This window comes from Penicillium atrosanguineum, assembly GCF_028827265.1.
Source record: "Penicillium atrosanguineum strain IBT 20685 chromosome Unknown utg000008l_segment0_segment0, whole genome shotgun sequence".
In the NCBI taxonomy this organism is placed as follows: Eukaryota; Fungi; Ascomycota; class Eurotiomycetes; order Eurotiales; family Aspergillaceae; genus Penicillium; species Penicillium atrosanguineum.
The window spans coordinates 738,458-757,474 of record NW_026623140.1 but is presented as its reverse complement, the minus strand read 5'-3'; the positions used below and the strand labels follow the sequence as shown (position 1 = coordinate 757,474).

Below are 19,017 nucleotides of genomic sequence, written 5' to 3'. Positions count from 1 at the left end.
GAAATAGATGCGCCCAGGGACTCAACTGACAACCAGATCTCTTTGTCTAATCTGCCGCCGACGCACTCGTCAACACACCTGCTAGGTCAGCCAGAGGAATCGACATCAGAGCTAGAGATTCACCGGGGTCAACAGCAGCAGACACCGACAGAACTAGATCGCGATCCCACCCATAGATATATCCAGACACCGAGAGGATGGATTTGGAAGCACCTGATCAAAGACCCCTCGGATGAGGAGCCTTATCGGCTACGAGACGACTGGGCGACGTTGACGCGCATTACTCTGCTAAGATTTATCACGATTACAATAATTATAGTGTGAGACACCGCTCATTGAAGTACCCCATAGATTGCCTTACAGAACTGACTCAACACAGAGCAATTGTATTAGGTGCACGTGGTGAAGCCTGGGATCTATCCTCCCGTATCCTCGCCAGCACCGGGGTCGACCAGGATCTCCAGCTCGCGGTCATCGGTCTGCTCAATCAAATACTCGGAATGTTTACCCAAGAAGCACTATCTCATATAGCCTCAACTCTCCTGACAAGCTGGATGATTAAAAAGGGTTCAAGAGGAGCGATGCCTTCTGATCTAGAGATGTTCGACGAATTTAGCCAGCCATGGACAGCTTTGAGAAACTTCCTCGAACGCCGGAAACCCGAGGCTTTGGCTGGAAGGTCTTGGAAAAACTGGTTTCGACTGTTAAGCTCCTTGGCCATTGGGATTAGCTTGCTTCTTCTCGGGGCTGCCATGAATACAGTCGCCATCCCGAAAACACGCTGGTGGCCAGACACCAGGTTCGAGGAACCTCGTTTTCCGGATGATCGATTCTTTTTCAAAAACCAGACTTCACGTATTGGTAATGTCAGTCGGATGTCGATGTGGGCGCAATCGTGGAATATGTTGCGGATAGGGGGATCAGTGTCATGGGAAGTGGTTAGTTTCTTGATCTACGGCTGCTGGAAATGGCGATACTAACATAGATTAGGCTCAATCACTGTCAGCCGCTCGATCTCAAGTCGCAATGAGCCAGATCTACGATACTTTTAATCAGGAGCCTGGCTGGCAGTCTCTAGGAATCAACCAGGTTGCCGAGTTTACCGCCATCAATGTGACAGATGGTCCAACTCCCACGATACAAACGATGGCAGTTCATGGCAAAGTAGCCGCTGCTATGTATAATGAACAATCAACTACAAGCAAACACAACTGGGCTCGGTATTCGAGTGGATGGGACGCCACGCTCAAGGTGCCCGGTCTCTTGCTCGAAACAGAATGCTTGTCGGTCAATGGAAGTGCGGTCGGTTCCTGGACAGTTGCTGCAAACGAAAACGCCACTATATCAGTAGAAATTGGACCATACACGTCAAACAGCTCTTTTGAGGGCGTGCAGTGCCTTATTTCGATTGAAAATGCCCAAATTTCACTTCAGCAGTGGCTATACGATGGAACCGGAGACTACAGTTATAGTATTACCAACTGGGGCCAAGGAATGAATGCCGGTATTTGGAAGCTAGGTAGCTCCGAAGATGATTTTTCTATGGCTACTGAAGGTACCGACTGGTTTCAGGATTTCTTGCCTAACCTCCAAAATCTTTCGTCGGCCCCCCAGATTGTTAATCTCACATCGCTGATTATCACGATCGCCGATAGCCTTATGACTTTGAACAGGGGATATAGCGAAACTTTAGCTATATCGGCAGTTGTTGGTGCAATATTCGCTGACATGTTCACCTCTTTTGAGTGGACATACACTGACATACCGGGAAACACTACATATCAAGGCCCTATACGTTGGCAGATATATGGGTCTGGACCCCGCTTACCTTGGGAGTGGACGATTGCCACAGTCCTGGGCATTGTTGTCATGATTCACGTCTACGACCTTGGCCTGCTTTTACGGTATAATGGCCTGGCTCAAGGCTATTGGCTGAGTCTCAATGGAATGATGCGAACCGCAAATTTGTCATCCCAAATCAATGAAACTTCCGATGCCCAGAACGCAGAGACTCCAGCCCAATATTCTGAACCAACCCGCTTGTTTGCACGTGAAATCAGAGATTCGGAGGGGCAGACTACCGGAAAAGTTGTTGTGGTTGACCAGGAGACTTTGAATTCGCAACGTGGACCAGGTGAAAAGCAATACGTGGAGCTCCGAGACGATAGAGAGTACAGCAAAAAAGACCAATAGAATTGATTGTACAATAGCAACTAACTCCCAGAGGCATTCAGCAAGTTGTTCTATCGAGACTCTTTTCAAATATCACAAAAGAAGGCTTAAAGTGCGGTTCAGCATCTAACAAAAGGACAATCCATTTTGCGAATAGCAGCTACAATCGGGTAATATAAAGGAAAGGCCATTGCAAGATTCCTGATTGTCTACCCTAAGTAAGGGTGGGCTGATCCTTAAGCAACCATGAGTGCTCAGTGGGTCGAAATAAATCACGTGATGACTACTGGCCAAGATTCGGTAAATTGGACGCTTCAAATGGCGTCAAAAGTAGCCTTTTACGGCGACCAATTAACTGTTACCTAGCGTGGGGTTGTAAAGTCCAAAAATGCCTTGGAAAGCATTCAAGCATTTAATGAAACCTCAACCGTAGCTATTCAATGCAGTAATTTTACCATAAATTAGCAAGAAACATTGATGGACCATGGTATGCATGTCATTTACCCAGCAAAAAAAAAAAAAAAAAAAAAAAAGAAAAAAAAAAAAGAAACTCTGAACAACCTGACTTATGCACAAAAAAGGTACACCCAAACAAAATAATGAATCCCTTGGAAAAGAAAGAGGAGGAAAACGTTTTCGGGAAGACCGAGAAAAGAGCAAAAAAAAGGGATGATGAAGAAAATAAAACCGGACATCATCTCGAACGACGATGTTCCTTCCAACGCCTTTTGTCAGGACCATACTCTAGACCGAAGTAATAGCTAGCCTTAACGCGATTGTCATTCTCCATAGCCCCAGTCGACATTGTCAAGTTGAGGAGATTGTTAAGGACAGAATGGCAATTCTTGAACGGGGCATGAGATAAGTGCACCATGTCGCAAATAACCTCGTCAGGAAGAGGTCGACGGCTGATCAGACAAGTGTGGTAGAAACTAGTCAACGCGTTGATTCCATAGTTGTTGTGTCGTGTGAAGAGATCATCAATGGCTAGACGCCGAAATTCATTGTACAGTTGCAAATTGAAATTGCGTGTAAGGTGCTGAGACCAGAAACGATAAGGAGGGCCTATGGAAAGGCCATGCGATGGAGGGGTGACCCGTGGGTCTTGAGCCCCAAAAGCGGTATTGCGAAAAATATCGAATGAGTTGCGAGTATGAACGGACTTTTTGTGGTAACGTGAATCGGGCTTTCTGGGCGTGAATAGCGGAGCATTAGGGGAAAGAGGGGAGCTGTCGAAGGTCACATCACTTGATGCTCGACGGTGAATGTTTTCGGCACTGAAGCTGGCATACGAGAAAGCATCAATCAGTCGCCATTTGTGACATCCAAGCTGGACGCTAGGATATCTTAGCATACCCAGTAGGTTGCTCCGCCATCCAAGAACAGAGGGAAAGTGTCTTCGGTTGATGGGATTTTAGTCGGCGCGCTGGAGAGTCATCGTTAATAAATGTTTTGCCAAAGGGATCGAAAGAGGAGTTTGCCTTAGTTAGGCTTCCTTCAAGGGGGTATGGGTAGTAAAAATCCTCGGGGTCTCCTACATTGGCAATTTGACTCTGCGTCGGCGGCATTGACGGCATGAACTCAGGGGCTGTGGAAGAAAGCAGCGTTTGAGAGCCACGCGATCCGGTACCGTTAGGGATGAATTCCCGCGTCACATTGAAGCCGTTGGGGACACTTTCGGCGTGATGGTTGAAAGGAACATTCTCATAGTTCTTGGGAGCAACACCGTCGTGCTGGGCAGAGGGATCACGCTGGTCAACAGGGAAGACCCACTGAGCCCACTTCTCGCGGGAACGAAGGCGGTCCAGGCCGTCCTCGCCAACCTGGTATTCGACGTTGCGCAGACCGCGAGAGACGTGGCGGAGAAGCTCGAAATCCTCAGTCAAAGATTTGACACGCTTGAAGCCAGCGATAACACCCAAAGGGACGAAACCCTGGCCGTCCATGTGACGACGAAGGAACATGTCCTTGCACAGGTTATCAACCGAGAAGTAATACTCCAGCTGCATAGAGAGCATGGGCATGAGCGAGAAGGGCTCCATGTACTGTTGGTAGGGAACTGCACTCATCGGGCCAGGAGCCACAGCCTGGTAACCATAGACGTTCATGTCATTGGGGTAGTAACCATAGGGACTAGCAGAGACGGGCAATGAAGGTGACCTCAAGGGCATGCGGTTGCCTTGTTGAGAGCCGTTAGGCACACCGTTCTGAGAGCGTTGGCGGTCGTTGAAGCCACCAAACTTGGGGTTTCCGAAGTTGTTGGGCATGTTGCCGAACTGGCCATTCTGGCCACCGAACGAACCGTAGGGGCCACGGCCACGGTTTGAGCGACCTCCACGCTCACGGTTGAACTCATGGAAACCAGCAGGATCCGCAGACTTGGAGCCAGACTCTGCGCGACGCTCATTGACGCGAGCGGTCGCGTGGGGGTCGACAGCCAGGTTAGCAGCGCGAGAGTTGCGAGCCTCCTGGTGCTTTGCAAATTGCTTGCCATCACGTTGGGGACGGGTGTTTTCGCCATTGGTCTGCTTTCCATTGGAGGCAGCGGCATCCTCGGCACCGCGGGGAGCACGGCCGCGCTCGGCAGCCTGGGCCTTGCGGCCCTCAGCAGGAGCCTCGGCACTGTCGGAGCGTCTGGCCTGAGCAGGCAACGAAGCGGCACGTCCACTGTTAGCCTCAGTACGTCCTCGCTCACCAGCAGCCTGCTTGACGGTTCCTTGGGCAGCCTGGCCTGAAGCAGCCTTCTCGCCAGCGGCGCCGGCACCGTGAGCAGCTCCACGGCCGCCATCGCGTCCGCCACGAGTGGCTCTGCGGCCACCACGGCCACCACCACCACCACCACCAGCTGTAGGAAGGGGGGTGTTGAAAACAGCAGTGGGAACGTAGTTAACGGGCATCCACTTCTCCTTGCCGTGGGGACGAATCACAGGGCTCTTGTCGGTCTTCTCCTGAGCCTTCTTCTTCTCCTCACCCAGGGCAACTTCGGGGGTGGGCCATGCGGTAGCATCTCCAACGGCGGGAAGAGCCTTTCCACCCTCGGTCTTCTTGCCACCCTTAACACCGTCGGTCGCACCATCGGCACCCTTCTTCTTGGGGTTGGCCTTGGAAGAATCCTGCTGGATCTCGGTGGTCTTGCCGGTGGTAGCTGATGTAGCGGGAGCAGTCTTGGATCTGGCATCCTGTGCCTCCTTGCGCTGGTGCCAGATGTTCACGGAGGGAAGAGGAGCGGCCTTCAGCTCCTTGGGAGGGGTGTTCTTCTCGGACTTCTCGTCCTTCTCAGACTTATCAGACTTAACCGACTTATCAGACTTCTCGGACTTATCCGACTTGTCCTTGGAACCTTCCGAGCCATCCTCAGACTTATCAGCCTTTCCATCAGCCTGAGCCTTCTTCTCTGAAGAGGCCTCTGAGTTGCCGTTGGGTGTACTGGAGGAATCACCATCTCTCGGCTGGGCGTTTGAGCGGTTGTTCACGCTTGGTGAAGAGGTCCTGGAGTTGACACCTTTCGATCTCGCCTTGCTAGTGACGGTCGTGAATTCAGCCTCTTTCGGTTCATCGACAGACTTCTCGGTATCTTGCGGCGTCTCGGATTCGGAGGCGGCGGGCACAGGTTCCGCAATAACACCATTGCTCTGCTCCTCCACCTGAGGCTCAGCCTTCTCAGGCTCCGAGGCTGTATTGCTGGAAATGGGGGTTCCCTGCAAACCCTTTGCGGCTTGCGCGTATGAAAATGTAGAGTTAGAGCTCATTGTGGGCTCGTTAGGTCAGAAAACACAGTATGAATTCAAAGATGAAATTCCGTTTCAAAGTGCGATGAAGCGGAGATGTTTCCCTTCAAAGAGCCCTGGGAATCTCAAATGATGTCCACGCGCGAGACTCCGGCACCGGTGTGATTCAGAAGAAAGCTTCCACCTTCTTGCAACCCCACCAAAACGCAGGTTCTGTGTCAGATCACTCCCACTCGGCGCGATGCGGAGAAATCGAAGGGGGAGAGTGCGGGGGAGTCGGAAGCACGTATTATTGGTTTAGAACGGGCGTATCTATTGTGTTGACAGTTTAGACCACGGAGGGCATCGATGGAACTGTCGGGTCTCGGTATGGAGAAGGCAGGGTCCGAACAGCTGCAAGTTGCGGAACACACAGATCGAGTCGGAAGCGCAAAAAAAATAATTCCTCAGTGACAGAGAGATGGCACAGCCAAGTCAATGTCAAAACTGGTGTTAGGAAAGGTCAAGCCTTTGACGCGCACGTTTCAATTCACGAATTCACTTCGGAATGCCACGAAAACTTTCTTGTCTCGGTCCACCCACGTTCGAATCTCGTATAGGATGACGACGGCCGGGTGTCCAGTCGAAAGTATCACGCGAAACAGGAATGCGAGGCACGAGGGTCCGAAGTCGGGTTCCTGATGGGAGGGATCGACCCCTTGTCAGCAACGTGAGAAACAAAAGAGCTGATCACACACGAACAGCGCGCGAATCGGAGATCGGATGTGAGAAGAGAGGAATCTCGGGTCTCTGGAACCGGAGGGAAGGAGAAGTACCGAAGCAAGCAGAAACCTTCGCGTGAGAACGAGGAATGAAGCAAGAGAACGGGTGAAATGCGGCGCGAAGGGAGGAAGAAACAAACGCCCGGAGGGGTTGGAGGGGAGGGGAGTGGTGAAGGGTAAAAGAGGAGGAACGCAAAATTATTATTTGGGTACGGGGTTGTGTTGGTACTTACAGGTAATCAATTTGCAGAAAACATCCACGGTTTGCACCTGTTGAACGTTTCAAACTGATATCTTTTAATGTTAGTACCGACGGGATTTGGTTGTGGAATTTCGCATAAGTAAAATTTTCCTACTTAATATGGAGACCTTGTGGAAATCCGAATCCATCCCGTACGCCCGGAACGATTACACAGTTTCTACATTTGTACTTGTAGCTCATTGAAAACTATCCTTCAAATGTTCTCGTTACAACCTGTTACTCAAACTTACTATCGTCTCATTCCCATGTTTCCTTGAGAACAGAACTAAGTAAGCTTTTTATCCGCCATCCCGGCCTCGGCTAACCCAATACACTATATACTCATAGGTCATCACCGATGACGATTTTCAACGAGCCTCATCTATGATCCAATGATAGTGTATAGTTGACCAGTTCATCGTAGTTTCTACTGGAAGTGAGGGGAACTCAGAAGTATCGCTTTTTCTCACCAATAGGCATAGGCATAGGCACCAAACTCAAGAGTTGACAGCTACCCTAGTAGTACCCTATGTACCAATTAGTCACTCAGAAGTGCCCCAGGAGTGTGGGATGTGTGTGTCAGACTTTTCCGACCCCTCGTAGAACATTCAACGGCACATTTCCCTTTTTTTTATTCTTTTTTTTTTTTACCTTAGCACCCTTCGCGGGGTCCACCGGAGCCCCTCCACCAATTGGCCCCGGGGGAGGGGAAGGTTGACTGGGCACACATCCGTTTACTTCTCGTGCAACGAAGAACGTTCATTGGGTTCATGAACTTGTAGTGAACCTACACTCTACATAGGTGCGTACCTGTGTAGTGTCTGACTGAAGTCGATGGAACTCCATCCCTGTGCACCCTCTTCGTGGAGAATCTCGGATATAGGAACCGGCGAACGCTCGGGTACCTGACGGGTGTACGGGGCGTACGTAATACAGCCCCGATTCAGATGATTGTACATTGAGGCTAGAGTAGAATCTCTCCTACTTGGGTAGTAACTAAAGCAGTAGCATCTTGCCAAGGGCCACTGCTAGCACAAGCTACAATCCAAGCCGGCAATGCTCCGCCGTGGTTCTTTGTGCGACCGAATGTGATGCCCTGAATCTGCTCATGGTTTGGTTCGCACTTATCCACGATCTTGGTTGGGGGTTGCAAAATCTATTGCATCGTGAAACAAAGCTAAATAATTTTTTCTGGTTACTTGGCGGGCTGCTCTTGGAAGAGAACAATACATGTAGGGAAATTCCATTCGGCAGAGGCAGGATTAGGGCTGAGGGCAACGGAATCCCTCGGAATCGTGTGGGTTTTTGTAATCTGAATACAGCAGGGGGGCCTTGGAACGTCGGATGGGGTACCTGTATTACCCGACCGTCTTGGTGATGTTTAAGATCTCGAGGCACTGTATGGTATCGAACTTCAAATTGGTTTGGTATATAAATGTGAAATTGATATCCCGGAACGCCAGGCTTTCAACAAAAATGTACGGAGTAAACATCTACCAATGCCGAACACTGACCAGCACCTGCTCCCTTGCATCCAACTCGACTGCGCCCATCGGCCCAGTCACGAACCCAAGGCGCGTAAGCACCTGCCAAACTAATTTCCGCTTCAGGGTCTCCCGGACGGGAATCTTTTCCAGGGCATCGATGCCGTTGAAGTATTTCAGGAATATAGGCCAGTACTTCTGCAGGAGGGTCTGGATATCCTTCGGCGCGATGTCCGGGCTAGTCGCTTCAAGAGATTGTCCAGGGCCCGGCTTGTCAGGGAACCGGGCGACAATTTCGTCGAGCCAGCGGGACTCAAGTGGAGAGGCACGATGAGGTGAGAGGATAAGAGACGAGAGTCGCAGGGCTGTGGATCGGTCGAGGAGTTTGTGGGACGTCCGTAGCTGCAAATGCGGATCGTTTCGGCCCGGCATGGGTGTCTCTTCGCCGCTGCCATGGCTGGCCAGTGAAGAGGAAGATGATGAGCTTGCGCCGTCTTCCTCATCGGTCGAATCCTCATCAATACCGGCGTTGGAGTTGGCTTTAGCCAGGTACCGATCCACCTCTTCTTTTCGGAGGGCCGTCTCAACAGCCAGTTTGATTTCAGGTGTTACTTTGATACGGGCAAATGTTCGCAGCTGCGTGACCCAGCCACCGCGGAGGAGCCATGCCAGGATAGTAAAGTATGCCTCCTTGTGATCCTTACTTGGGATAAAGTTGCTGTAGGGACGTGGCGTGCCACTCAGGGCAGAGAGCATCTTCGGCAAGCTAGGTAAGGTAGGGAAGGCCGTCTGATAGGCGATGGTTGCGACTTCCAGCTTGCTCAAGTCACAATTGGGAGACACAATGTACGTGTCTCGCTGGTGGATGGGGGGAATGGCTCGGGCTCGGCGCCAGTAGACCAAATGACTGGCCAGCATTTGGATCGTAGAAAGCGGGATTCCTGAAGACACCGATATCTGCGCAAACGACTTCGTCGGCTTTGAGCATCGAATGTAATGGGCCAGCGCAGGAGCAAGAGCACCACCTGAGAGTTCTACATCCTTAATGATGGATGCCTCACTATCCAAAAGGAGTAGGGCAAAGTGCTTTGCAAGAACCTGATGAGGTGTGTTGCTCTCGCCGGTACCCTGATCATCCACTGGTGTTGCGCTGTCGGCGGTGGTCAACCACAGACCTGGATACGCCTTGTCTGTTGGTCCGGCGAGGTATGGAGTAGAGGTAAGTGGAGGGATTTGTAGTGAAATGGAAACGTCGTGGCTGAGTGACACAGATGCAATTTTCGATGCTGAGATGCTTGAATAGACGGTATACATTGCTCGTGCCAAAGAAGACTGCTGTATCAACTCCGAATAGAGATTGTGAACGGATGTTTCTGGTTCTGTGTTAGTAGACTGTTCATAGAACAAGGAGATGAAACATACTTGTTTCTCGTGCCTTTCGTCGCAGCTGCAGAATATGCTGCGATTCCCTCCAGACATAATCCGTGCGAGCCTGCTCCCACTTAAGAGCCTTCGCAAATTTCTTGATAATATTCTCATATATCTCTTTGACCCGCAATGAATATTCCAACAAAGGAGGATCCATAACAAAAACCACATTAAACATCGTCATATGGTCCTTATCATCCGAATCCGCCGACCCGTCAGCATGCTTCCCATATTTCGCACTCGCATACGAAGCCCTCTTCGTATTATCCGTAGACGATACCGCCGAATCAGCCAAAGAAGCAATACTAGCCGTCATCTCAGGCGAGAGAACCATATCCTCATCCCCCTGGCCATCCTCAGCCTCATTATGTCCCAACTCCCCGCCCTCCCACTCGGCACGAGGCTTCTTCTTCTTCTTCCGGCGCTGCTTGCGCCAGCTCCCATCTTCACGCACGAAAACAGGCCATCCAATCAGCGCCAGATCATTGATCCCAACCTCAAAACGTCTTTTATGCCATGACCTCGACGGACTTAGTATTTTCTCCCACACGCTCCCAGGAACACCAAGAAGTGACTCCCAAGGCGCCCGGAACGAGCCCTCATGCTCATCATCTTCCATATCTGACCCCGCACCCCTCTGTCTCCTCAATGATGAGACTCTTCCAGAGCCCAAAGACCCAGGCCGGTGTGGTTCCGTATTCAGCGACGCGACAGAGGCATGATCATCGAGGCCGAAATTGCTCGCGCGGCGACCTATCGCAGATGCAGACCCCGACGCAGCAGCGTGGACCTCTCGCTCCTCCTCATCTTCATCGGAGCTGAGTCCGCTCTCGGAGCTTGAGCTTGAGTCGGTATTTCTGGCGCCTTGTCTGCTGCGCGTGCGGGAGACGCGTCGCCCGCCCTTGGTGGTTGTCTTTATGCGGTTTTCACTGAGAGGGTTCGGTGGGTAGTGGAAGACGAGACGGGGGCCTGTGCGCGAGCGCACGATTAGGATTATTGCGACTAGACATGGGTCTGGTGGTCGGGCGATTGACGACATTGGGGTGTTGGATCGGCGAGGTTGGAGATGAGAAGCTGTGGCTGGGCGGAGCGGGTTCCCCGCATGGGAAGCTTGAGCCAATGTGGGTAGAGTCTTTGGGGATTACATTGTTCGTAATTATCTGATGAACGGAGAATTTCATTGCTCTTGTTTTGGGAGTATATTACATTTTGTATGTACAATGCTTTCAATCAACGCCTGTATGCCCGGTCTTATCCTGGTGGAGAGTGGCCGGTTTTGATATCATACAATTCATCCACCATTTCCAACATTCAATGCCCTAATTATTTCTTCTGTTCCGTCCCTTGTGTTGGCTCTTTAGTTGCTGTCTTGTTCTTTTCTTGGTCCTCCTTGAAGATAAGGCCCAGGTTCTCGAAGTTATCCGGTGCCATCAGGTTCCTGTACGGAGAACGAATGGGTCAGCAAATATCTTCCAAGATGGACAAGATGCCTGAATTATATCTCTCCCATAAGAAAGCGATATGTTCTCAGCCCATGCGAGAATCAACGTACTTGTCCATCCGGCAGGCAAGGTAATCCTTGGCGAGTCTGCGGCACGCCTCATCGTTGGTGCCCCTGTTGGACTTGATGCATTTCAAGTACCCGGAAATGATGTGCTTGCACTCTCCTAGAAGCCAGCCAATGCGTTAGCTTTGCTATCTCTACCTGGAGCCTGCATCCACATGAACCACATGATCCGTCAGAGTCGAATTGCGCACCTTCGTGATCGAGCGGAAAGCTACCGCGCTCAGGCCTTCCATTCAAATCATCATATTAGCAAGAATTCCCATAGATAAAATCGCCAGAAAACATCCTGTTTCCCGTGAAACAACGCCGCTCGCAAAGAAAGCGGCGCCGTGGTAAAGACTCACGGCGAGGGCTTGTAGTTGATCGAGCCACCTCCGGGGGCTCCAAAACTCATCTTGGACGTATTTGGCAAGAACAAATCTCGGTAAATTGAGCAAATCAGTCGTAAATCAGGTCGTACGATGCAGCAAAGCGAAGTGAAGGCGGCGCAGGATCTCGGCCTCGGATACAAACAGAGCAAACTTGTCAAACACGGGTTCAGCCAACCAGCGTTGCAGGATGCGGTCGATGATGTATTTCGCGACAGGACTCGGGCCTGCTTTTGTGGAGAGTGAGAAGGGAGACAAGCGGAGTTTCAAAGCTCCCGTCAATCAGGATTACGCGGTGTTTGGTTTGAATGCAGTGTTTGTTAGAAGGGGTATATATATATATATCGGTCAGGTCACCTAAACAGGATTACTTCACATTGCAAGGTTCACTATCACCTGGGCAAACAACCATTCAATCCACCAAAGGGTATTCAAGTACTCCTTTCTTGATAGCAGATCGATATCGATATCATTATCAATATGCCTATGTATGTGCTGTTCCTTATCGCCCAGCTGTCCAGGACATCCGCCATCCCCCACTTTCAGAGCACTAACAAGAAACCAAGGAAACTCGACGGAAGCTGCCAATGCGGCGGCATCGAATTCTCTCTTCAATCCCAGACGCCCGTACCCTACCAGCTCTGCGCCTGCAGCATCTGCCGCAAAGTAGGCGGATATAGCGGCAGCGTGAACCTAGGCGGCATAGCCGACAGCCTCCAGATTCTCAAAGGCAAAGACCTGATTAAGTATGCTCTATATTCCAATTCGTGCCTATTATACGCGCAGCTGCACTCCAGACTGCTCAAGAAACCTCAAAAGACTAATTTGTGTAGAAAATATACCGGAATGAAGGATCGCGGCACACCCAATGAAGAGCGCTGCTCCTCCGAACGCAACTTCTGTTCCAACTGCAGCACCATGCTGTGGGTGTGGGACCGCCACTGGCCCGAACTGATTCATCCATTTGCTTCTGCTATTGATACTGAGCTGCCCATGCCGGATCAAATGGTTTGTGTGATGGGTGGATCGAAGCCGGACTGGGTGCGATGGCCAGAGGGGAAGAAGAGCGTGCATGAGCTTTATGGAGATGATAGTCTCGAGGGATGGCATAAAAAGCATGGGTTTTTCGTAGAGTAAACTCAACTCTTGGTATTTGATATAGATTATGATGATCTGAGCGAGGTGTTGGGGTGGAGCGGAAGGGGTTGAGATAGGAAGGGTAGGGAGTTAAGATGGATGAGTTACTGCAAGAGGGATGAGTTACTGCAAGAGCTACGGAGTTACTCAAGAAGAAGTGATAATCACAAACAATTCATTGCAAGCTATAAGAGGTATCGAACGAATCTGAAATGCGTATTAGCATAATGTCACAACAAGCCATGAGTGAAATATCGTGAAGGTATAAGGGTTCAGTTCTCCAAGGTGAAATAAAATTTGTTTCGTCAATGTAATTCGGAAAGAACACAGCGAATTTTAGGGTTCATCAGGCAATAGGGTAAGAATGAAGACGCGGTGACACTCACAGATAATAGCAGGGGGTATCACTATATAGTCAAGGTCCTAAATGATTGATCGCATCGAGTCAGCAACGGCATTCAAGCACAATGCAAGCTTATGAAGCGAATCAAAACATGGCAACTATTTCAGGCTTGAAGAAGTCAGCAACAGAACAAGCAGCTCAGAATCAATGGCAACTCACCTCATTAAATCAGAATTTTGTGTGTTAATGTTCATCCCCAAAATACCGAAGTACCCAGGTCCAACAGTGTGAATAACATGTTCATCATTATAGATAGGCCATGTCGAGTGTGTGCAAGAAAGAAACAAGTGTAAGATACCTAGAATCAAAGCGAGTTAGATCGGTGTTCAATGATTCATCTTGCTCGGCATCAATGCGTTGTGACAATGGGCAAAGGGTCAGGTGACGAGTTCTCAACAAGTAATCCATTCCCATACGCCCACAGAGTTTGTACGCTCTGGTTTTATTGAGCGCAGGGAGATGGAGACGTTATGTCCGCCCGTTCGTTCAAGATATCTTCATGCTAGGCTCATGCCGCAACGGGGAAGAGGAAGTGAAGAATTTTTATGTACCTGAACCGTAGACTGTTAGCATTGGTTCGACAAGGTGCTTGATGCAAATTGTAGAGTGAGCTGTAGTCAGACAAGGCTGAAACTTAAAAGTAGACGATTTCCACACGTATATCTTAGGATCGAGGAATGCCATATGCATGTCTTGTTTTCATCATTCAAAGGGGAGGGAGACGGAGGTGGGCGAGCCCAAAGTTTTTCTTACCTTTTGAAAAATGAGAAAAAAAAAAATCGGTCGAGGGACGAGCACCATCATCAAGGTGTTCGATTGTCCCATTGAGACCAATGTGAAGACCATGAGAAAGTCTGCTGAGAGGCAGAGCTACTCATGATCCCAAGAGAAAATTGAGAAAGAAAAGCAGGGAGCTTCCAGCTCCTGGACTGGAGCTCGCATGTACGGGAGAAGGAAAAAAAATTGTGGGTGGAGCGCGAAATATAAACGGAGCTACGGTGACCGCGTTGGCCCGATCGCGCAGTTTGTCTGCGCGTCAAACACTAGCTCTTGCTCCACTTTGGAAACACAAAGAACCGAGGCCGTACTCTTGAGATAGACGGTACTTCTAAGTGGCAGCAAGTAATCAGTGTTGAGATCTTGAAAAGGCTCATCTTTGGCTGCAAAACCTGCACGGATTTTCTTGGCTGTGCTGTACCTGGGTACCCCGCAGCGACCCCTCCAGTCATCCATTCCTCTCCAACGCAACCTCACCTCGCTAGCCTTTCATATTGGCTCATTAAGGCCGGCATACTACAAGTTTGAGATTCGACAAAACTAATCCCATTCTTGTCATATTTACGCATTCTGTGCTGCGTACTGGTCTTTGCCCCGCTGAGAAACAGGCCTCCAACCTTGGAACTCAATATGACAGTCAAGAAAGTATATGATGTCGTGGTGGTTGGGGCAGGCCTTAGCGGCCTCCAAGCAGCCCTATGTGTCAAAGCTGCGGGCCACAGTGTTTGTGTATTGGAGGCGACCAACCGAGTCGGAGGAAAGACATTCACCGTCCAATCCTGCGAGAAGGGTTTCAATGATCTAGGAGCCGCCTGGATCAACGACACAAATCAAAGCGAAATGTACAAACTATTTCAGAAATACGGTATTAAAGGGGAGGTCCAGCGTGATCATGGGGACACCGTCCTTGAATCAGCCGATGGCTCCGTCGTCAAAGTCCCTTATGGGCAAGAACCGGTGAGCATCGCCAAATTGACGACATTATCTTTTACAGGACCTGACAGCCTGACTTGAACTATCTAGATCGCGTCTCCCATATTTGAGAATCTGCTTGAGGTATTCCGAACAGAGTCCTCGCTTGTTGACTTGAGCGATCCTTCTAACTCTCCAGGGGCCGAAGAGATTGATCAACTTACATTCAGAGAATTCTGCGTGACAAGAGCCGAGACTGAGGATGTTGCTGGCTTCGCCGACTTGATATGCTCTGCTCTTCTCGGCGTGGAGAGCACTGAAGTGAGCGCTTTGTACATGCTGCATTATTTCAAATGTGGTACTGGCATCGACAATCTACTTTCAGATAAGAAGAACGGGGGGCAGTACTTGCGCAACAGAGACGGTAAATGCAAACTATGAACTATCTGAACTGGGCAACCCTAACATTTCCAAGGAAATCAAACTATTTCACAAAATATGACCAAGGAGCTCGACCCTAACACTGTGTTCTTCCGGAACCCAGTCACCTCGATTGACCAGTCTCAAGGCAATCTTTGTACAGTTTCAACAGAAGCTGGATTGGACTTCCACTGTCGAAAAGTGATCGTTTCCGTTCCCACCACGTTGTATCCTTCGATCAAGTTCAACCCACCCCTACCGGAGAAGAAGACAGTACTCGGAAACAATACAGCCATGGGATATTATAGCAAGATGGTATTCGTATTCGACGAGCCTTGGTGGCGTGACGCTGGATTTTCCGGCGTCATTGATTCTGAAATGGGGCCCGCTAGCTTTACACGAGACACTAGCATCCCGGCGGATAACCAATGGTCAATTACCTGCTTTATAGTCGGAGACCTAGGAAGGCAATGGTCGACGCTGTCTCGTGCTGCTCGTCATCGTGAGGCTTGGGAGCAATTCAGACACAGCTTTGAAATGTTTATTGACCATGTTCCTGAGCCGACTAATACATTGGAAATGGAATGGGCTAAACAGGCATTCTTCCTTGGAGCTCCATGCCCGGTCATGGCCCCTGGCGTGCTGACTTCCGTGGGAACTGAGTTGGCAACATCATTTGAGAATATTCATTTTGTTGGTACTGAGACTGCCACTGTGTGGCGAGGCTACATGGAAGGCGCTGTGCGATCTGGACAACGAGGAGGTGCGGAAGTCGCGCAGGCCCTATCCAGAAGCCCCACTAGTCAGATTAAATAGCTAAGAATTTTGCATAGCATCTCGGATATATTTAAATGGAAAGTATTTAAGCTTCTGAACCTTGGAACCCTCGACCTCATCCCGACGTCACCCATACCAAAGGCTGTAGTAACTCATGGAAGTTATCAATAAATGACTATGTACACATATGATCAGGCTGACGTAGTTAGCTCGATCTTATTTTAAAAACGTGATTTTTCCCACCGAGAGTGCTTCCTTTGAAGTGTATCTGCCAACAACAACCGACCTAAACAAGCTACCTAGACAAACCCAGAATGCCTACCAAATTCAAGCTAAACACTGGCGCTGAGATTCCGGCCATTGGCTTCGGAACCTGGCAAGATGCAGATTCGCAAGAGGCTGCTGTCGGTGAAGCGATCAAAGCCGGCTACCGTCACATCGACACGGCCCGAGTGTAAGTGATCAGCCTCAACACCGAACCATCCATACAATTCAGTCATTCTAACGAACGTCCTGTACCTTAAGCTACCTCACCGAAAAAGCAGTTGGAAAAGCTATCGCCAAAAGCGGCGTCCCACGCAATGAACTCTTTGTCACCACGAAACTATGGAATACCAAACACCATCCCGACGACGTTGCCGGTGCTCTCCAACAATCTCTCACCGACCTAGGTCTTGACTATGTCGACCTATTCCTAATCCACTGGCCAGTTGCCTGGAAACGCGGCGAAGAACTCTTCCCCAGAAAGGGCGAGGAGTATATCCTCGAAAACATCGACGTCGTCGACGTACGCCCACCCCACTCATTCCCATAACCTATACCTACTAACGCCACTTGTACAGACCTACAAAGCAATGGAAAAGCTTCTCAAAACAGGCAAAACCAAAGCCATCGGCGTATCCAACTGCTCCAAATCCGAAATGGAGCGGCTAGTCAAAGAAGCATCTGTCATACCAGCAGTGCACCAATTGGAATGCCACCCCTGGCTCCAACAAGAGGCTTTCACTGCATGGCACAGACAGAAAGGAATTCACGTCACGCACTATTCGCCCTTTGGAAACCAGAACTCCTTCTATGGAGATAAAGGAGGGACGGCGAAATTGATCGAGGAGCCGCTTTTGGCGGAAATTGGAGGGCAGTATGGGAAGAATGCTGCGCAAACCTGCCTTGGTAAGCATAATGCTTTTCAACATCTTCGAGTGAGGGTTTTGTGCTGATTATGATTGTTAAGCGTGGGGTGTTACGCAGGGTCATTCGGTGCTTCCGAAGTCTAAAACGCCGTCGCGGATCAAGTCCAATTTGGAGAGTGATTTCAAGTTGAGTGCAAAAGATATGGAGAATATTCGGACGCTTAATAAGAAGATTCGGTTTAATGATAGTAGTGGGGAGTTTGGAAGGGACTTTTTTGATGGTTGTGAAGATAAGTAGGTTGGGGGATTTTTGGTAGTTGTTGGCCAACTGTCTTTGAAAAGTGCTCTTATTTCAAATTTGATTTTTCAGCTCAATTTCTATCCTTTATGAACCGACACATCAGCCAGGATCTATGATCGATCCGCTTAACAGATTTCGTATTTTCTTTCCTGATACGACGTCAACTACTCCAGGGGTCTTTGCATTTCCTGATGCTCAAAGATTACATTCAGAAAGAGTTTCAGAAAAACACCTGGAAAAATATCAAGAGAGATATATGGAATGATACTTTAAAAACACCCAAGGCACACCTGCACTCCAATGCAGAGCAAATGACGTCATGATCAAGCTTAACAAGGGAGCTTTTGGGAACCTCGAGCAATTTACAACCACCCAATCGCACCCCACAATCAAATTAATCATGGTTACAACCTCACATGGATTCGCCCTAGTTACTCCCGCCTCACGAGGTATAGGCTTCGCATTCGCGCAGCAGCTCCTAGCACGAACAAACATTCCCTTCGTGGCAACAGCGCGTAAGAACTGTGACCAAGTCCGAGACCAGCTCCTCTCCACCAAAGGATTACAACCGAGCGCAGAAAAAAGATTACGTATACTCAAGGTAGACGTGAAAGGTAGATCACCTCTTCGACGAAAGGATCCTCTCAGCTAACAAATACTCCCAGATGAATCCACCATCTCATCCATGGCGGAGACTATACGTCAGGAATTACCCGATACACCACTTCGCCTGGCCCTAACAATGCCTGGAATATTGCACGTTGAGAAATCTCCATCTCAAATTGACGCAGCGAATGCGCTGGATAGTTTCCAAGTCAACGCTCTCGGTCCATTGTTACTCATGAAACATCTCTCGCAATTCATGCCCACGAAATCATCCCCTGCATTTTCAGTCTCTGACGACAATTCAGAAGAGTTGCTAAAACTCCCATCCCACGCAGTCTACGCCATGATGGCAGCGCGCGTCGGCTCGATATCTGATAATAACTCCGGCGGCTGGTACTCCTACCGCGCAAGTAAAGCGAGTGCTTTCCAGATTGTTAAGACTTTCGATTTGTATTTGAGGAGTAGATGTGGCGAGAGGGCGCTTACTGTGGCGTTGCATCCTGGTACTGTTAAGACAGATTTTACGAAGGAGTTTTGGAAGGGGAGGGAAATGCTTGAGCCAGCGGATTCGGCGGAGAGGTTGTTGAAGGTTCTTGTGGAGATGGAGCCAGGGGTTAAAGGTGGGAGGGGACGATGCTGGGATTGGAAAGGAGAGGAAGTTGTCCCTTAATTTAGAATCGCGGAGAGACTTCTTGTAATGATATGTGGAAAATGATTTGACATTGGAAGAAAAGAATCTCACAAGAGTCTATTTGCTGCAGATCGTAATTCATGATTCAGGATAGTGCGTGCACTTGTATGCTAT

General features: G+C 49.5%; 7 protein-coding genes across 7 annotated transcripts; 4 read left to right on the top strand and 3 right to left on the bottom strand.

Moving 5' to 3' along the window:
• Window positions 1–1,026: 1,026 nt before the first annotated feature.
• Window positions 1,027–2,193, top strand: N7443_009782 (uncharacterized protein; the record flags this gene model as incomplete). The annotated part of the gene is made up of 1 exon (XM_056889838.1): window positions 1,027–2,193. One exon carries the CDS (start codon window positions 1,027–1,029, stop codon window positions 2,191–2,193), a length of 1,167 nt encoding a protein of 388 aa, XP_056736329.1.
• A 673-nt stretch (window positions 2,194–2,866) lies between these two features.
• On the bottom strand, window positions 2,867–5,921 carry N7443_009781 (La domain family; the record flags this gene model as incomplete). Its single annotated transcript, XM_056889837.1, has 2 exons — window positions 2,867–3,455; window positions 3,529–5,921. The coding sequence occupies 2 exons, from the start codon at window positions 5,919–5,921 to the stop codon at window positions 2,867–2,869; spliced, it is 2,982 nt and encodes a 993-aa protein (XP_056736328.1).
• A 2,474-nt stretch (window positions 5,922–8,395) lies between these two features.
• Window positions 8,396–10,853, bottom strand: N7443_009780 (nitrogen permease regulator 3 family protein; the record flags this gene model as incomplete). Its single annotated transcript, XM_056889836.1, has 2 exons — window positions 8,396–9,759; window positions 9,809–10,853. 2 exons carry the CDS (start codon window positions 10,851–10,853, stop codon window positions 8,396–8,398), a joined length of 2,409 nt encoding a protein of 802 aa, XP_056736327.1.
• Window positions 10,854–11,137: 284 nt separating this feature from the next.
• Window positions 11,138–11,775, bottom strand: N7443_009779 (uncharacterized protein; the record flags this gene model as incomplete). The annotated part of the gene is made up of 4 exons (XM_056889835.1): window positions 11,138–11,252; window positions 11,367–11,481; window positions 11,543–11,607; window positions 11,726–11,775. The coding sequence occupies 4 exons, from the start codon at window positions 11,773–11,775 to the stop codon at window positions 11,138–11,140; spliced, it is 345 nt and encodes a 114-aa protein (XP_056736326.1).
• Window positions 11,776–12,229: 454 nt separating this feature from the next.
• Window positions 12,230–12,886, top strand: N7443_009778 (GFA family protein; the record flags this gene model as incomplete). The annotated part of the gene is made up of 2 exons (XM_056889834.1): window positions 12,230–12,495; window positions 12,583–12,886. The coding sequence occupies 2 exons, from the start codon at window positions 12,230–12,232 to the stop codon at window positions 12,884–12,886; spliced, it is 570 nt and encodes a 189-aa protein (XP_056736325.1).
• Window positions 12,887–14,696: 1,810 nt separating this feature from the next.
• N7443_009777 (flavin monoamine oxidase family protein) lies at window positions 14,697–16,214 on the top strand (the record flags this gene model as incomplete). The annotated part of the gene is made up of 3 exons (XM_056889833.1): window positions 14,697–15,023; window positions 15,090–15,402; window positions 15,454–16,214. 3 exons carry the CDS (start codon window positions 14,697–14,699, stop codon window positions 16,212–16,214), a joined length of 1,401 nt encoding a protein of 466 aa, XP_056736324.1.
• A 275-nt stretch (window positions 16,215–16,489) lies between these two features.
• On the top strand, window positions 16,490–18,882 carry N7443_009776 (dynein light chain (Tctex1); the record flags this gene model as incomplete). Its single annotated transcript, XM_056889832.1, has 6 exons — window positions 16,490–16,629; window positions 16,701–16,962; window positions 17,018–17,345; window positions 17,407–17,599; window positions 17,913–18,220; window positions 18,272–18,882. The coding sequence occupies 6 exons, from the start codon at window positions 16,490–16,492 to the stop codon at window positions 18,880–18,882; spliced, it is 1,842 nt and encodes a 613-aa protein (XP_056736323.1).
• Window positions 18,883–19,017: the final 135 nt, after the last annotated feature.